Source organism: Colletotrichum fructicola (assembly GCF_000319635.2).
Source record: "Colletotrichum fructicola Nara gc5 chromosome Unknown KSG_Nara_v1_contig07, whole genome shotgun sequence".
NCBI classification, from domain to species: Eukaryota; Fungi; Ascomycota; class Sordariomycetes; order Glomerellales; family Glomerellaceae; genus Colletotrichum; species Colletotrichum fructicola.
Genome location: NW_027094057.1, coordinates 2,975,307 through 2,993,429, shown reverse-complemented (window position 1 = coordinate 2,993,429; position 18,123 = coordinate 2,975,307). Strand labels below are relative to the sequence as shown.

General features: G+C 54.5%; 5 protein-coding genes across 5 annotated transcripts; 3 read left to right on the top strand and 2 right to left on the bottom strand.

The window, feature by feature from the left end:
• Nucleotides 1–457: 457 nt before the first annotated feature.
• Nucleotides 458–2,588, top strand: CGGC5_v012539 (uncharacterized protein; the record flags this gene model as incomplete). Its single annotated transcript, XM_032030347.1, has 3 exons — nucleotides 458–904; nucleotides 956–1,346; nucleotides 1,396–2,588. 3 exons carry the CDS (start codon nucleotides 458–460, stop codon nucleotides 2,586–2,588), a joined length of 2,031 nt encoding a protein of 676 aa, XP_031889947.1.
• Nucleotides 2,589–3,319: 731 nt separating this feature from the next.
• CGGC5_v012538 (Lysine--tRNA ligase) lies at nucleotides 3,320–4,988 on the bottom strand (the record flags this gene model as incomplete). Its single annotated transcript, XM_032030348.2, has 2 exons — nucleotides 3,320–4,737; nucleotides 4,817–4,988. The coding sequence occupies 2 exons, from the start codon at nucleotides 4,986–4,988 to the stop codon at nucleotides 3,320–3,322; spliced, it is 1,590 nt and encodes a 529-aa protein (XP_031889946.2).
• Nucleotides 4,989–6,040: 1,052 nt separating this feature from the next.
• Nucleotides 6,041–6,420, top strand: tim10 (Mitochondrial import inner membrane translocase subunit tim10; the record flags this gene model as incomplete). The annotated part of the gene is made up of 2 exons (XM_032030349.1): nucleotides 6,041–6,138; nucleotides 6,237–6,420. 2 exons carry the CDS (start codon nucleotides 6,041–6,043, stop codon nucleotides 6,418–6,420), a joined length of 282 nt encoding a protein of 93 aa, XP_031890208.1.
• Nucleotides 6,421–13,213: 6,793 nt separating this feature from the next.
• On the top strand, nucleotides 13,214–14,405 carry CGGC5_v012536 (UPF0658 Golgi apparatus membrane protein; the record flags this gene model as incomplete). The annotated part of the gene is made up of 3 exons (XM_032030350.1): nucleotides 13,214–13,341; nucleotides 13,399–13,861; nucleotides 13,914–14,405. 3 exons carry the CDS (start codon nucleotides 13,214–13,216, stop codon nucleotides 14,403–14,405), a joined length of 1,083 nt encoding a protein of 360 aa, XP_031890212.1.
• A 1,114-nt stretch (nucleotides 14,406–15,519) lies between these two features.
• Nucleotides 15,520–16,910, bottom strand: CGGC5_v012535 (LisH domain-containing protein; the record flags this gene model as incomplete). Its single annotated transcript, XM_032030351.1, has 3 exons — nucleotides 15,520–16,503; nucleotides 16,562–16,695; nucleotides 16,775–16,910. 3 exons carry the CDS (start codon nucleotides 16,908–16,910, stop codon nucleotides 15,520–15,522), a joined length of 1,254 nt encoding a protein of 417 aa, XP_031890211.1.
• Nucleotides 16,911–18,123: the final 1,213 nt, after the last annotated feature.

Below are 18,123 nucleotides of genomic sequence, written 5' to 3'. Positions count from 1 at the left end.
CTCGCTTTCTCCCTTCTTCTTCATCACCACCAACCTTCCCCCCAACACATCTTGCCTTACTCAACTTCTTCTCCTACAACCACAACCCACTGACAACCTTTTTGGTTTGCAGATATTATTCCCCTCTACCTTCCGCGACTCACATTGCTTTGCTTCGCGCCTCCTTCCTTCCCATTTGCTACGTGAGCTATCTCTCCAGAAGCCTCACTGCTCCTTCCCGTGGCAACCTCTCAAGTCCATCCACAGGACACACGATCTTATCCCCGACTTTGGCTTCTGGATCAGCGCAAGAAACCCGTACGCCTTTCCATTCGGCCCCGGGTCTGCTAACACGCTTTCTCTTCGCCACCTTCCTACTCCAACTCATCAACTTACCAAAAGCCGACTTCAAGCCCGCTAATCTTTTACTCAACGGCAGCCTTATCATCATTCTCGTCGGCGGCGAAACAACCTCAAAATGAGCCACCTGGCTGAAATATTGGCCACGAGGGAGACTCCCCTTCAATATGGTTCAATGAAGTTGACCATCCCTCAGGGCCCCTGCCACCCTATGGTAGGCGGCACCTACGACGAGCAGTACAAGAAGCAGCTCGAAAAGGCCACCAATCTCATAGCTGGTTGCCAATCCCTCCCGGAGCTACCGAGAGTTGGGAACCTGTCTCTGGAAGATTGGGATGCTCTGCGATCGAGACCGACTCCAGGTGCCAAGTCACAGGTCGTGTCGCACGGCCCTCAGGACACGGAACGGACGACCGACTATGAGAAAACCTTGGTGTATATCTTGAAAAAGATCTACGATGGTGCGACTGTGTTGATCTCGAGTTTGTGGTCCCATGACGCGAAGAACATCAGACGTCTGGCTGGCACTTCCAAGGCTCTCAGGGAAGCCGTCAGCGTACATGTGGTAAGTTTTACTTCTCTTCGGTCTTCATATCGTCCAATACTAATGTTACAGTCTCGCTTTCACCTGCCAAGCAGAGACTTCAATCTCTGCGACTTTACCGAGTACACTCTAGTCCCCATGACACGCAAGCCGAAGGACGACATCGGGCTTCACAAGCACCTTATCGTGATTGGCAAAGATCTCCTGGCGCCGACAGCCCCGATCACGGGTATTCCCAAACTCTGGGAGTCTGACGAGATGCGTGATGGCATGTGGGCAAAAGCCGAAAGTGAGAAGGCCACCTTTGAAATGACTATCAAGCTTTGGCCCTACTACGCCGCCGAGGGTCTGCTCTCTGTAATGGAGCGTCGCTTGAGTGAGAAGCAGCAAAGACTTGGTCAGGTGGCCGTTCAAACACCTACGCACCACCATCTACGGGAGGCTACTTGCGCTATCCCTTTGCGTGAGTCTTTTCCACATTGCGCCTGAATACTTAGCTAACAATATGGCAGTTCGTTCTTTGCACACGTACGGTGCGAACATTAGCTGTCTCCGCCTCCATGAGGTCCCTGGACTGGACCTCCGGGTCACCAAGTTGATCCTTTCAGCTTGCAAGAGTCTCATCAATCTGGACATAATCGAATGCGAGCTTCTGCACTTTGGAAGCATTGTGCCGCTGTTGGACATCGTACATGTCAATTCGAAGGAGGCGGGAAAGAGTCCCGTCCAACTCCAATTCCGCCCTAAGACGTGGCTTGGAACCGACACCAACCGCCAAGGCACGATGGTGATTTCTTTCGACGACATTGAGTACAGGAACATTCCAACGGCAATCATGACCACCGTCTTCATGGCCGTCGTCAAGGCTGTCCCTATGGGCATCGATTTGGTGTCGGAGCATCGCGATTTCCGCAAGTTCCTTGACATAATCCCGATGCAACCAGGAGCTATGGCACTATTCCTCCACCACCTAATGGTCTACATCGATTTGACCCAAGACCCGATCACTTGGGCATCACTCAACAAGGTCACTCGTAACGATGTGGAGGATCAGGTTCTCCTGTCCATTTGCATGAAAAAGCTGGCCTACCACAAGCGGGATGCTTACTTTCAGGGGACAGATGAATGTGACACCTGCGGGTATAAGCTTGTCACGGCCTTCTTCAGAGGAGAGATGAGCACACGTGCCCCCGATCAGCGCACTTGTCGCATCTGTGAGCTTCACCAGAGGCTGGACGCGCAATCTCACCATCGCCTTCTCGAGAAGCGTGAGATGGTCAAAGATCTGCTCTTCAACAGGGACGAGGATGTGACCAAGCAGAACAACATTGCCACCATGCAGATCCCCGTCAACGATCTGGAGAAAGTCTTCGCGCCGACACTGCCGAACCCGTTCGTGGCGGACCCCGCCGCCAACGGGGACCACCGTGAGCTTGCCTTTCTGTGGCACTACAACCTCCCGACTGTGGAGGCTCTTGTGTCACCGGACCGAGAGTACGACATCCTCCGCGCCTCAGGAAGCGCCGCCGCACTAGATGTTGTAGACGAAATTGCAGCATTAGATGGTGTTTACCCTGACCATCCAACCCTCACTCGACAACGCCGGGCCAATGCAAGGGGAATAAAGCAGTCCTGGGAGCACCATGTTTGGCACGAGATCGGCAAGGGAGAGACGGAAGACCAGAAGCCAGCCGGATTCTGGTAATCTTTCCACATTGCTCATCCGAGTTACGAACAAACCTCTATTCGGCAAAACCCTACATCGATTCTCTAAAATCCGAAATACCCCCTCCTCCTCATCATCCGCAACATGATTGAGAGTATATAATACAGGATATGGGTAAGGATTGGATTGTACAATGGCGCTTGGATGCTTACCAGCATCATTATTAGAAGGAGCAATAAGGTAACAAGGGCGCACGAGCATGATCAAAGAAATCATGCTTTCAAAGAAGCAGGCAGGGCATTGCAGGAGCACTGGATCGAGAGCCAACAGAGCTCTTCTTGAACCTAAAGATGCCACAATATGGGCATAACGGTTTGCTTTTCATGGACGGATGGATAACGGGAAGGACCGCGAGGTGTTCACCTCCCACCTTTCTTTGCGATTTATTTCCTTGGTTCTTTTATTTCTTTCGACTCGACATCAGGATGGATTTGGCATTGGGAGCTAATAATGAGCTTGAGCGGCGACTCGCTCATGTACATAGAAAAGGCACGATATTTTCGCAATGGACTCTTCGCACATGACCCCATGGACTCAACTTGTATGGTGATGTCGATATTGACTCTTGAATAGTGGTATTGAATCCTCCGGCCTCTTGATGCCGGGGGTAGTCTACAGGTTTGACATCTATCTCGTGATGTTGTACAAAAGTGATACACGCTGCAATGCTCAAAACACTCCTCTCCTCGCTTCATCTCGTCTTCCGCTGCTCATGAAGATCCCGATCGGTTCTGCTCCCCAGACGTCAATCCCACGATATTCCTCAACGTACCAAAGCTCAGACAGTCGCTGATCCTGTTCGCGCCAGAAAACAGCATCACAAGCCTCTCAACACCACATCCCCAGCCGCCCGTAGGTGGCAACCCGGCCTCAAGCGCCTTGATGTAGTTTTGGTCAAGCGGCGCGTCCCTCGCAGCCTCCTGCTCCTCCTCCTCCACACTCTTGCCGGTCCCGAGCACGCGGTGCTCCGCAAGCTTGCGCGCCTGCGCCTCCGGGTCGTTCTCCTCCTCGTACATGTTGGCCAGCTCGCGGCCGTTGACGAACAGCTCCGTCCGCGCGGAGACGAGCTGCAGCGTCTTAGGGCAGAGGAAGCTCTTGGCGAGCGGGCTCATGCACACCGGGTGGTGCGTGATGAACAGCGGGCCGCCCTCGAAGGATTTTGGCTCGAGGTAGATCGCCGCCAGCCGGTCGAGCAGCTTGGCCATCGTCGGGGGCACGCCGCCGGGAATCTCAATCTTGGCGAGCGTCAGCACGGCGAGGAGCTCCGCGTACGCGTCGCGGCCGGTCAGCTTCGGCAGGCGGATGCCGAGCGCGGCCTCGAGCGCGGGGATGAACTCGAGCCGGCGGTAGGGCCGCTTGAACTTGGTCAGGTCGATGGGCTGCAGGGACGTGAGCTGCGTGTCGATGAGCTCCTGGCAGTGGTGCGCGAGGCCGGTGAGCAGCTCCTCGGTGCGCACGATGAGCTCCTGGAGGTTGGTGTAGGCGCTGTAGAACTCGCACATTGTGAACTCGGGGTTGTGGGTGGCGTCGATGCCCTCGTTGCGGAAGGCGGGGCCGATCTCGAAGAGGTTGTGGACGCCGCCGACGACGAGCCGCTTGAGCCAGAGCTCGGGGGCGATGCGCAGGGACAGCTCGCGGGAGGGGAACTCGGTGGCGGTGGTGGTGAAGGAGCGGGCGACGGCGCCGCCGGCGTTCTCGGCGAGGATGGGCGTCTGGAACTCGAGGAAGGCGCGCTCGTGGAAGTAGTCGCGCATGTACTTTGTGATGTGCGAGCGCATGCGCAGGACGTCGGCGACCTCGGGGTTGACGATCATGTCGACGTGGCGCTTCTGGGCGCGCGTCTCCGGGTCGGTGAGGGACTGCGGGATCTGCTCCATGGTGGGCGCGAGGAGCTGCGGCAGGACGACGGCGTTGAGGGTGAGCGCGCCCGTCTTTGTGCGGCAGGGCTTGCCGGTGAGGGAGATGTGGTCGCCCTTCTCGATCATGCGGGTCAAGAGGCCGAATTTGTCCAGGGTTATCTTGTCATTCAGGTTACCGAAGTTGATCATGCCCTGGATCTTTTCAAACTCATTGACGATGGTGACGAAGAGGAGCCTCTTCCCCTGGGTCCGGATGGAGTGGACGCGGCCTGTGGCCTTGGGTCAGCAAGGGAAAATTGGATATCGCTGTGGCAGTGTAGCCCGCCTGGTGACATTGATTTTGCGTACCATACAGGGTGACGATCTCCTCGCTCGGCTTCTCCAGCTTCTCTTTAATCCACCTCTTCTTGAATACCGGTACTGACACCTTCTTGGTCATGTGCTTCAATCGCGGGTACCGGTCCTTAACGAGAGCCTCGGACCAGTCCCCGGTGACCTCCTCCAGCGCCTTAATGCGCATCTTCTTGAATTCTGACATAGACTCCCCCTTGGGCATAAAGCCCTTCTCTCCCTCGGCCTCTACGCTATCCTGCGTCCTCCCCGCAGCTCCGTTCTGGAGTCTGCTCGTGCCACTTGGCCGCCCTACATGCAAGGACCGAAACGGTATCGCGACCTGCGGGGTTCGTACGATGGGCCGTACCAGCAGTAATCTCTGAATTGAGGTCATCGTGCCTGGTGTCTCCTGTTAGTGACGTCTCTTGCCAAACTTGCGCGAGCTGTAGGTAGAAGAACAAGGAGGTTGTGAGTGTCAGATATTTGGCGGTTATACATCACGCGCAGCAAGCTGCGTAAGCCGCAGCGGTTCTAATGCTTGCAATCATCATAGAGGAGAAATGGGAGAATAAGAAAGTGTTTCGTGACCACTTACCAGCATACTTGGGTGGCTCAAGAAGACGCTTGTTCTTCTTGAGTTACCGACGGAAACGACGACTTGAAAGATGGCAAAATTTGTGACGGCGCGATTTTGTTCAACGCATCCTTGACGTTATCGATAAGAAAAAAGTTGGCCGGCCTGCAAGACGGCCCGAGGGGTCCCCTCTAGTACACACTTTAAACCACACCTCAAGCTTCAGTTCGATGCTATTGTCGTCCTTGTCGTCGTGAGTCCTCTGTGTTACGACCACTTAATCAGACAGACTCAAGAAGCCGTGAAGGCCCCGAAGGCAAGGCCCCGAAGGCTACAGTACGATGGGTAGGGTCAGAGGAGAGCTGGAGAGACACATGAGGGGATGCGGCTTTGGGTGTTGGTTACTCAGCAAAATTCCCTGTTCGTGATTGGTCGTAAAGCTTTGAGAGGTCCGTGCACACCGTCAAACCTGCTTGCACCTGTCCAGTCGCGATGCGATAAGATAAGGAAGGCTAAAGCAGAGGAGCTTCGTAAAATCTCGACCTCAGCGACGTCAAGCAGCCCGCCGCAGCAAACAAGCTACGAATAATCAACAACCACACCCGACGACGTCACCATTTCCCCGAGATCTATCCATCCCAAAACCTTCGAACACAACCGCCAAGATGTCTTTCTTTGGAATGGGTCGCCCTAAGCTCTCTTCGGAGGAGAAGATTGCCATGGCTGAGCAGGAGATGCGTCTGCTTGCTGACATGCACAACCGGTACGTTGAACATTGGAGCTCCCAATCCCATATGCTATATGCTTGATGTAGCTCTGTATTCTTGGATTGCAACATGGGCTGACTTTGCTCCGCGCCAGCCTCACCAAGATCTGCCAGTCCAAGTGCCTGCCCGACTACCGCGAGGCCGACCTCAACAAGGGCGAGTCCGTCTGCCTCGACCGCTGCGCTGCCAAGTTCTTCGAGGCGCATATGAAGGCATCGGAGGTGATGCAGGCCGAGAGTCAGAAGAGAGGCGGCGGTATGGGCGGCGGCATGTTCTAAATCTCTTGACGAACCGAGATGATGAACGATGGGAGTAAAAATAAGAGCGGGATGGATGGGACCGTTTGGAAGGCCGTTACGACGACGCTCCGTCCGGCAAATCTGCCGTGAATACAGGCTGTACGGATTGAAGGTCCCGGGTGAACGGATTCGCATTCGCATTGCGAGCCTGGCTTTGCATGGTCTGGATGGTCACCAGGGAATTGGGTGTATTTTGAAGCACCGAGACGGGCTTCGTGTATAATATGGGATGTGATGAATGTCCTTGGAGTATCAATGAACCACCCTCACACTTTCACCTTATCTTTTGCTCTGAGTGACATCCTTTGCGCCCTTCGTTTGGATATGACTGGCATACATAGCCATTGGGTTGGTCAACATCGGTGACAGTTCTGACAGCTTTGGTCTTAAGTACAAGCGAACGATGTTAACGGCAAGAGACCAAGGGGCATAACTCGCCCTGTCAAAGTCGGAACCGGTCCGGGGATCAATGTTGGCTATTGACTTTCGGAAAAGACATAATAATTTTCTACATCTTCTCATGCAGAGCCCGATCATCTCATCCGAGAAATCTCGTATCACGTTATCCTCACCTCTTCGACGATGAAGGTGGGCAAAGGGACTTTCCACAAACCGATGAATGCTGTAAACTATTCCTCATCGTGTAGAGATCCGGCAAGCCCGGAGTTGGCATGTCGAAAGCGGCTCTTGGCCGTCTCCAGTGTGGGTTTCTTCTTACCCATCTACACCCATCAGCAATCAAGTCGGCACCACTGGCCGTTTCAGACGCTCTTCGTGGAGAAACGCCCGCACGTGCTCTCACCGATCCCGCGGAAGGAAGAACGATCGAATTTCCCCGGGCAAAGTAGAGGAGAAGGTCCACGTGAGTTTAAGGCTTGCCAGCTGCTCGGATTCATCTCGCATCTCGAGACCGTTCTGCTGGTCGGAGAAAACCCACGCAACACACAGCAAGTTTGTGAAATGATATCACGGCGACGTTGCACAGCCCAGGAGGCAGCCAGGCATGAATCAGCCCGCCATCTGAGTTTCCCACGGCAGAGCAATCAAGAAATTACGGACAAACCCAGAAAATCGGGTGCCGGACTCCGGTTGATAGACTTTTTTTTGGCTTTTTACTGGCTTTGAATTAGATAAGGTGCCGCGAGAACCCAGATTTGGGCCACGATGTCGCGAATCTTTTGGTTTTTTAGATTGGTCATCCGAAGTCATCAAAGTGAGTTTGTCGATTTTTCAAACAATACATAAAAAGGGGCGCGAATGAATTTGACATGCGCGCAAGAGCCAGTCTCCGGCTTTTGCCAGCAATGCAAGCACATCCACCAATACGTGCTCGCGTATCCGTACATGGACTGGGAGGGATAGAGGGAAGGGGGGAAGCAGTGAAAAAAAGCCAAGTCATGAGTTTGTTACATGACTCTGCTTCTTCCCCCGTCACAAATGTTGCGAACTGAACAGCGATCCAATGTCGACCGTCTTTTCATGTTACCCCAGACAACCAGGGGTAAGCAGAGCAAGAAGAAGTAAACGGTCGTCCACGGTCTCCCAAAATGAAGGCACGTCTGCTGTAATGTATTCGACGGGCAAAAACACTGGGCCCCCCGATTGTCCAGGATGTGTATACGGAGTATTCGTACACGGCAGACGAGGGGATAAAAATATTGTTCCGCAGGATTGTGGTTCGTTCGGGGAGGAATTAAGGATTCCCTCGAGGCGAGATTATGGAAACCTCATTCGGTGCCGAACTGCCCAACAAAAGTCGGTCAGGTCCAGAACGTCCCTTTTTTTCGGGGCTCCTGTTGCTTCGCTTTCACTGTAGCAGAAAATAGAAATCGAGAATTCCTCTACTAGCCAGGCCCAAGATTACCTGTTGATTTTGCCTTGGTTGTTTTCCCATTCTTTGCCGATCCGCTCCGCGCTCCCCGCTTCGCCGGATATGCGTCGACATTAAAAAAAGGTACGTGGGTGAGACCACGGACGGTAATGACGAACGGCGGAAAGGGAAGAAAAAGAACCACCTGAAGCCCACAGCCAACAGCCCCCGCAGAGCATGTGGTGGCCGGTTCATCTACCCGGCCTTTCTTGCTTGTCGCGCATCTAGCCACGGATATGCGCGCGTGTAAATCTGGTTTGTCGTTGGGCTGGGCATGAAAGGGAAAGATTACCTAGCAAAAATGATGCAAATCCCAACTCTGTCGAGCACTTCAACCCGAGAGCTTGGGGCCTCGCTCGTTTAGATCTGCGACAGGGGGCGGGCTGGCTGGCGGCGGCGGCGGCGGCAGCGGCACCAAGGGACGGGCGGGCATTGACGGGGTCTGCAGGATCGTGCGAGGAGGCTGTCCCTGGACGAGAGATGGGCCAACTTTTTTCTTCTGATTTTGGGGTTAGGTGGGTGTGTTGAGTGACAGAATGTGTGTGGTTGATGCGTTTCAATACTTCGGATGATGAGGATGACATTGGGTTACGGCGGCTAAGCCTGCGAGCATTGACTGAGCTTGTTTTCCTGGCATGAGAGAGAGGCATATGCAAGACAACGACATGTGAGGGAAGACCAATGGAAGACTTGCGACGGTTGGTTACCCTTCTTTTCCATTCCTGGCCGTGGCCGATTTCTCTCTCTCCCGCAAAGAATGTCACTGGCATGCGGCAAGGTCTGATGTTGGTGGTGGTGTTTGGCAAAATGTCTTTGGTGGATGGTGGTTCAATTGACTGAGCCTCAAACCGTGGTGCCGCGGTGGAGTTCTACGGCGTGGCTTAGCGGCCCTCCCTTGCAAGTTGCATCTGTCGTCACTGCACAGGGTCGATCGCCATCAACCGCGCTTTCACCATCGCCCATTTCTCGGAGCGGCGCATACACACGCTCACACGGACGGGTTCCCTGTGGGGGTGATGGGTTGGGTTGGGTTGGTGGTGTGGGATCGGAGCCCGTGGGACACGCAGAGAGACGCGGCACGGCATTGACGAAGTGGGAGGGGGGGGATGGAGATGGATGCAGGGAGTGCAACGGTGCCATGGCCGACGGGTCGTGGAGATGACATGACGGACGGCGAAGAAGGTAGGGTCGGGTTGGGTCTTGAAGTTGACGTAGGTTGTATGCCGTTGAGTGGCATTGCAAAGACACGCATCTCCCTCACTCAGACAAAACAGCCGATGGAAAGGTAGAGCACAGCAGAGGAGGCCTCGTCTGAAGTATCGAAACAGTCTAGGAAAGAAAAGCCACCAAACCTCACCAGAGCTTCCCGGCGAAGAAAACCGAATGGGAACGGGAGAGAGCGTATCCAGAGACGCGTATTCTCTGCCTTCGCTTACGGAGTCTTAGGAGAGGACATATTGCTTCTTCTGGTCCCCGTTGGAAGAACCGAACCCATGGCGGAGCATGCCGTGGAGACTGCGGGTTGGTAAGGATACGGACGCTAAAAGTGTCTGTCTTTGCCGTGCTGTGGACGCAGGAAACGGGGAAGACTACGGTTGTTTTGGTCTGAAGTTGTGCGGTAAGAAGCCAAGACCAAAACAAAACAAGTCAAAAAAAAAACTGAAAGAACGATTTGGAAATTGTGTGATTCAGCCTCAGTCGTCTCTGCTTTACTGCATGTGACGGAATATCTTTATACATGGGGATCGTCAGAACAAGTCAGCCTCTATTTCAGCCCCCTCTACGCAGTTCTGGGTCGCACAATGGAATGTGAGTACATGTGTCTGACGGTTCGTTGACGGGCCTATCAGCTCGGGAGCCACGGCGTCGTCCGGCTGGGCACGTCGTGCCGGAACCGCGACGAGGTTGGGCAGTCTCGTGGGCGTAATGTTTAGGTCGTGCATTACCGTGAGGTTAAGTGGTACGGTAGGGCAGTCTGTCAGGGTCTTTGATGCACCTCAAGTCAAGGACGAAGAAGAAGCCTGTGGCTGTACAAGCCTCATGTTGCAGTTGTTGCTTGCATCTTCTCCAGAGTCGCCTGTGAGCTGTGAGGGAGGGAGGGTTGGCTGGGTTGCTATTACTAGAAGGGTGTTTGCTTGCTTGCTTTTGCCTGGCTGCACAACAAGTTTGAAGACCACCACGGCAAGAATCTAGCGACATTCTACAGCAGGTAATTAGCGAAGAGAAGGTTCGGTCCCATAATTGGCTTCTAGCGGCGCGGGCTGGGTGCTGTCAACACAAGTCGTGCATGTTAGCAGGGGAATGGGTCGTGTGCGTGTCTCTGCTGTCGCTGCAGGCTGACTTGCATGAGCCGTCTACAGCAACCAGGCAACACTCTGGAGGCAGCCATTCGGCAGCCGATGGGAGTGAGATTGCAGTCGTGCACTAGCAAATTGTACTTTCGTACTTGCACGAATGCAGACGTCGGTCCTTTGGTCAGATGGAGTCGAGGACTCTATTCCTGGCGCAGTCCCGTCTGCACGCTGCAACCTTGGACCCGGGTTCGCTGCACAGCCCTACTGTCCCTGGAAGAAGAACCAGCCAGCCTCTCTTGGGTCTGCCAGTCACCCAATCTGCCTCCAGGACTGGCGCGAGGAGCACCCACCCTCCAAGGAAGAGGTGGTATTGGATCGGGGGGAAAGCCTGAAAGTCTGGAGACTGGAGCAGCCGTGGCCGTCCATGGCCGTGGTAGTGCACTGGCGTTTTGGCTGTGCTGTGCTGTGCGTTGCCGGCACTACTTCACACTTGAGAGAGTCCTTGCTCAGGTACGGAGTAAAGTACGTACAATTGTCGATGGAGTGTCTTGTAATTAATTATTGCCTATGATGACGGTGACGGTGAACGGGGAGCTAGGATTGCTGTGCTGTGCTTTTTTTGAGGCCTCTCCGTCTCCTTTATCCATTTCATGATAAACCGGGCATATGCTGTCTTGGATGCGGTATGATTTTACTTTTCGCCCCCCCCCTCTTCTTCAACATCAATCAACAGCCTACACACAGCTGATCTGATCTGCAACACACGACTGTCGACCGGTCGACGACTATTCGTTCAAATACCTACTGCCAGATACCTTAGTATACTGGGCTACGACTACGACGAATAGCCTACCGTCCCTACCTCTGACAATCGCGGCCGCCCTACAGCGCATCCCTCCATCGATCCATCCGCGATCCGCCGCACTAATACGAGAAAAGGAGGACGCCGAGTCCTGCACCTGCACTTGCACCTCAAGACACACAGTACAGAGTACACGCCTCTGCTCCGTAATACCAAGAAACTCCCCCAAGACCAGACGACGCAAACCGCACTCGCACTGCGCGGCCAGACCATCCAGCGCCCCACCCGCCTTTCGCCTTACATCTATCTCACCCAGAACGACACTGAATCCTTCCCATGAGGTGTTGATCGACCGCACCAGCGAATCGAGGCCGTCCCAAAGCTCCTTGGACCTTTCCAGAGACCACCATCCCGCTACCGTCTGACTTCATCATATCATCGCTGCCGCCGTCCGTCATCGAGCGACGCCGACTTTCGACTTTCGACACTCTCCTTCATTCAACTTGTTTATTTTGCCCCCTTCGCACCCCCATCAATCAACCCATCCAGGGCAGTTCGCAGTTCCTCGGTCTTCGCACCCCACTAATTGCCCAATTCCTCTTCTCCAAAACCCCAGGCTTCCCTGTCCAGCCTTTTCGCTTGGCCCCCCCCTTTGGTCCTTCGTCCTTGGTCCTTGCTCCACCCGTCTCTCGCGACACCTCGACCTGCTCACTCCTGGGTCTCCACCCCCCTGCTAGGTTTCCCTCTTTCCGCCTAGCGCACGACCCGGTCACTGCCTCCTCTTACCCCCAGGTCAGGTCAGTGGTACTGTGCAGTAAGGTGCGCCTGCCTGCCTGTGTGTGAGTGTGTGTGTGTGTGTGTGTGTGTGTGTCTGCCATTCTGCCTCCTGCCGCTGCTGCAGCAAGTCGGGTGCTGGCTCCTGCTTTTACTACGCTACCACCTCACCTACATCGCCCCCCCTCCCCCCTCCTGCTCTCGCATCTCCCTCCACAGCCGCAGACCGCAGACCACGCCCAGCCTTCCTTCCTGCCTGTCAAAACCCGGAGACAGCGAAAAAGGGCCCTGGGCCGTCTTTGTGCTGAACAGATCAAACTCCTCAACCTGTTTCAGCTTCGTACCAACAACCACTCCTCCCCTCCCAATTCCCTCTTTTTTATTTTTTTCAACAACAGCTGCCCCCTTGCTGTCACTCAAACCCAAAAACAATCCCGTCGTTAAGGAGAAGAAGGCACGAGCGAAACTCTTTGTTCCCGTCGTCGCTTTTTCTTCCTCCCTTCTTTTAACCTCCTTCTTACTTCCTCTTTGCCAGAAGCGCCTGCTTATTGTTTGTCGAATTTCCTCCGACGGGGTCCTCCCTCGCTCTCCACTCGCTTTTCTCCCTTAACCACTGCCACCCCCGAATAGAGAAGTTGCCCTCAAGCTTTCCGACACACTCACCCGCCCCCGACCGTCCTTCTCCGACGGGCGCCGCCTGCCGCTGTGTCAATCGCATCACACGACGACAGTCTCGACCGCCCTGTTGTATCGTCGTCTCCTTTCCCGATCGACGACCCCCTTCCGCCTCACAAGAACCACCTGACTCTCGACTCCTTCCGGGGAGTCGCCAACACCGTCGACCTGGCTACGAGGCTAGACTCCCGCCGCTCATTGCTCGGCGGTGACCCGAATTTTGCCGGCTACGACCAAGAACTCGCAGCGCAACAGTACGCTCAGCAGTATCAACAACAGTACCAGCAACAGTACAACCCACCCCAAGCATCATATAATCAAGGATACGCCTTTCGCGAAGGCCTCGCTCCATCCACAATGAACGGTTCTCGTCCCGCTAGCGGCAACCAGGGCTTCATGGGCTTCGGCTTCATGGGTGCCAAATGGCCCAGAATCTTCTTCGGCATCACTCTCGTCCAGGCCATAATCTGCCTGGCCTTTGAGGCGTAAGCCCATCGCTTCATCGCATAGTGTGTGATCGCATGTCGCTGACAATCATTTAGTTATGTTTTCTGGAAGTTCCAGACCAGCTTGACTGACGATGCGCCGACCGGCAACGCCAAGGAGGATTCGCCCAGAAAAACGATTCCCACCTTTCTCACGCTTTTCATTTTCGGATTCTTGTACGAGTTGGTTATCGTTTGGGATGCTCTTAGGGCGAAAAACACCATTCAGGTCATTGGTGTTTGCATCGCCAACCTCGCCTTGATGGTATACACTGCCATTCAGGTGGACCAGATCGCCGAGGCCGTCGACGAGCTCAAGAGAATCAGCGCGCTCATCAACCCCAACGACGACATGTGGGCTGACGTCAAGCCGTATCTTGTCGCTATTCCCTGCATCCTCGCGTTCGGCACCATCACCATGGGCTTTGTCGCCTGGAAGCTGTACCAGGTCTTCGCTTGGGACATTCTAAAGACGATAGGAGCCGACTACAGAATGAAGAAGCGATTCCTCCACTACCAGGTACGTTCGTTTGCGCCACTTCCCACCGGCGTTCCTTGCTAATCCCATCCAGATTTATATCGCACTCCTGAAGTTCGATTTCTTCTTTTTCCTTGGTTTCACTGTTCAATTCCTCGTCATTGTCAACGCTAGAACCGATGCCGAGTTTGGCCTGACCATCGCCGCGATTCCCGTCACGATTGCCATTCTTCTGATGGCGGCCTGGTTCACCAGAATCGAGAACAAGATTGGCATGATCTGTGTTCTCGTCCTCTACTTCGGCGCGCTCAGCTACTTCATTTTCAAGCTCGTCCGCATTTATCAACCCGCGACTCGCGACCAGTATCAACCGGTCCGAAAGTCTCTCACCGCCTTCACAGTCATCACCATTCTCCTAATTATTTGCACAATCGTCAACTGCGTTGTCTGCATGCGCAACTTCAACGCCGGTCTGAAGACTCATCTGCGCAAGCCCTCCAAGGATCTGGAAAAGAATCCGGACTTGAACTCCATCAACCTTCAAGATGTCAAGCCCTCTGTCGCGAGCCGAATGACGATCGACTAAGGGTGGAGCTGGCTTGACCCGATGAAACCGAGGCACCGAACGATTGAAAAGAGACGCCGCGCGATTGTACAAAGACATGACTTACGAACAATGCCACCTTTCTTATCCAAAAAAAGACTTGAAGCCCAGGAAGGGATCGTGGACGGACGGAACGGTGACACGCGGGCCGGTAGCGTGTTGGACTGGTTGAGATTCCCCATCATCGGCTTTTTTTTTCCCCTTGTTTGTGCACATTGTACGGCGTTGACGATGCTCGCTCCCGCCACCCGAACTGTGGGGGACGAAGACTGGGAGCGGAGTTTACGGATTGATTCTACTTTGGTCGCACTGGCGACGGACTTGTAACCCAGGATACCACGATGACCTTTGGGACCGGCGCCTCCGACTGCGCCCATATGGACCACTGGCTCTTCACAGCGTCGAGGCCGCCTCTGGGTTTAGACAGCGATTTGCTTTCACCACCTTTCCTTGCTGTAATCTATCTAGCATGAGATAATTCAGAACGTTGATGAAACAATGTGTCCACGAAATGTGTTTCCGTCTAGGAAGTGACGTAGTTTCATGAGCAGTTTGTTCCAATCTGATGATTCCTTATGGAGGTACTGGATTCATCGCAAAAGCCAAAGTGCAATCTAACATCTCAGATGCCCTGGCATGGTTCAAACCAATCTGAACAAGTAAATCCCAGAAACAAGGGTGTTCAATTTACACTCAGTTGTCGTCGTTGACCTTCACACGTCTCAGTACCCGATCAGCTCACTCACGGACAGAATCAATTAAACGCCTGAGACTTGTGTTAAAGTGGGTTATTTGATTGTATCTCATATTCAAGAAACTAAAAGACGCTTCCCAACCCCCCCCCCCCCCCCCCCCCCAAGACCCGGTCATCAAAGTGAAAAAGAAAACGCCAACCCCTAAAACACCAGAATTTCCCCTGTTCCTAGACGCCTTTGTGGTCTCAGTCCCCTCCAAGTCGCACCTGTTCACCGCCCCACCCTGTTTGTAATGTTTACCTGTATCAATAATGTACTCTACACTTCCCCGCTTGGGCAAAGAGGAATTGTATCTCAACCGAATGACATGTCCCAAGCGATGTGGGCGTCTCTTCTCTCTATCAGAGCTTGATCTCTCTGGCATCCTTGATGTGACCTTCGTTGGGGCAGTACGGACATTTGAACCGTGACCCTTTTGTGAGACGCTGCAGTGACTCCTTGCAAATAACATGGCCGCAGGGCAGCATCATTGGCGGGTTCTGCTCCGTCGTCTGCTCCTTGCTGACAGGGCAGACGAAGATGGGGTGGTAGATCATGCTGCGTGGCAGGGGCGTCTCGAAGGCAAGCTCGTTCTCTGTTGTCCACTCCGTCCTCTTGGCCTTCATGTAGGTCGTGTACTTGATGAGCTGCGGGAGGGCAATTGCACCAGCAGTCGCGGCCACATAGAGCGGGGACTCGGCCGACAGCCCCAGCAGGGAGCAGAACTCCCGTGTGAAGGACAGAGCGACGTCGTCGAACGCAGCCGAAGTCTCAAAGATGTTGGCGTAAGGGGACTGGCCAATATTAGAGGCGTACACCATAGCGCACGACAGCTGTTGAATCTCCTTCAGATGCCGCGACTGAAAGCGTCCAAAGTTGGCTTGGGCATAGGCCAAAGCCCCCGCGCGGCCATTCGAGCCGGGAGGGTCGTCGGGGAGGCCGTTTATTTCTGGGCCCTTGAAGAGCCAGACGAACTGCAGCTTGCTCAGTTCGAACTCGAGGTTGGAGCCACGGGCCTCGAGGTCGTAACCGTTCAACTGGGCCCACTCGATGGCGGGCACCAGGTTGCGGTTCTTAAGCTCATGGAGGATGCTGTACATGTTTGCGAACTTGTCTTGCAGTTCCTGAGATTGAAGAGAGTGTATGTCGGCCTCGAGGTCGTTTGGTGAGTTGCCGTTGGGGGAGGCGGCGCGCGGGGGAGGGCGCTCATGGGCTTCGCGGAGAAAGGTTGAAGCAACGCTAAACTGGCCCTCGCGCAGCATGTGCATGGCAACTGCCCGATTTATTAATGAAGGATACGAAGCCATCGCATCGTAGTCTGTCGGGAGAGGTCGCAGGGGGAATGACTATGTAGCTGGTGTTAGTTGATGTTCGTCCCATGTATGGCGGGCTCGTGAGACGCACCTTGTCGAGGGCCTTCCCAAAGACCTTTTGCGCTTTCGAGACGTCTTTCAGGTCATTATTTATGGCATCGAAGCCAGCGTTGACGGGGTTTTGTAACTTCGTCATGGTCAAGCTTGCGCGGTGCGGATCGGACGCTGTAGCACGAGGAGGGGGGAATGTGAGCATACGACTGCGGGCGATGGCGGGGGTTCCGTCCTGGGACGGCGAACGTACCATTGGCAATCTGCTCGCGCGCCTGGACGAGCATATCGAGGAGTTTGTCGGCGTCCTTGACAGCCGAGTTGAGTGTCGCTTTGCGAAAGCGGGAGAGCTCCGCCTGGAGCGTCATCATGGGGTTCTGTTCCGCCATGTTGGGAGCGGTCTTCGGGGTTGCTCGTATGTGGTGATAAGTGGGAATTGGTGGTGTAGATGGCGTAGTGTATGTTGCGGCGGGCTCGAGTGATGGAAGTTACGACGGGTAGGTCATGGTAGCGGGAGATTCGATCGAAGCTCCGGTCGTCAACGAAGCGGTGATGTCTATCGGATCTCCGAGAGAATGACGGCAGTCGTTGAGCCGGCAGGGTGAATGTTGCTGGTCCCGCTGAATGGTTGTCCAGGATGGAGTTCTGCACGGCTGTCACCGTCAACAGGTAGCGTGCTCGGTAGCTGAATCAGTGGCCAGAGTTGCCGGGGGAGGTCCACGGGTGGTTAAGAGAACAGGCCCACAGGTGACATAGTGCTGTGACTGCCCGCCCAGAGTGCATACAGTAGGTTGAGTTGCCGCGACGGCGAAATGGGCGGCCCGGGTGGCAGGTAAGGTAAGGTCAGGTCCAGCACGAAGTCGGGCAGGTGTGGGCGAGGAGGGGGCGCATAATTATGGGCAGGGGGCCGGGGTAGCTGCTGCTGCTGCGGCGGTTGTATGTATTTCGTACTTATGTACTTCATACCCGTAGTATGAACATAAACTCGATCGAGGACGACTGTAAATCATTATAATTAGGGACGACGACGGGTACAACTATGACGATAGTAGAAACAACAATAGTAATAACGATAGAGGCGATTAAAGACGACAGTAGCGGACGACGATAGCGGACGACGACAACGGACGACGACAGCGGACGACGACAGCGGACGAAGACGACAAAAGCGACAGCGACAGCGACAGCGACGACAATAGCAATGACAATAGCGAGTGCTCAGGCAGTGGTCTCGCATAATTACTTAGTACGGGCAGGGGGCCGGGGTAGCTGCTGCTGTTGCGCTGCGGCTGGGAGCCCGGTAGATCTTTGGGCCATCGCGGAGAGACGGGAACCTTACCTTGGAACCTTAGCGTTGACCGCTGCCACCCTTTTTTTTGCCCGTTATCCATTCGCTGAAGCAGCCCGTGGTACAGCTCCTGCAGCGGCCCAACCAATCCACGACAGCAGTACCTACCTACATTGCGTCACATGCCGACCGCTTTCCGAACCAGAAGGAAACGATACAGAACGACCAAAAGAGACGCGCAAGTCACATGCAGGGCGGCATTCAATTCTCTGCGCCTTTTTCTGCATCTGCGACAGTCTGCGAGCCCGACCGAC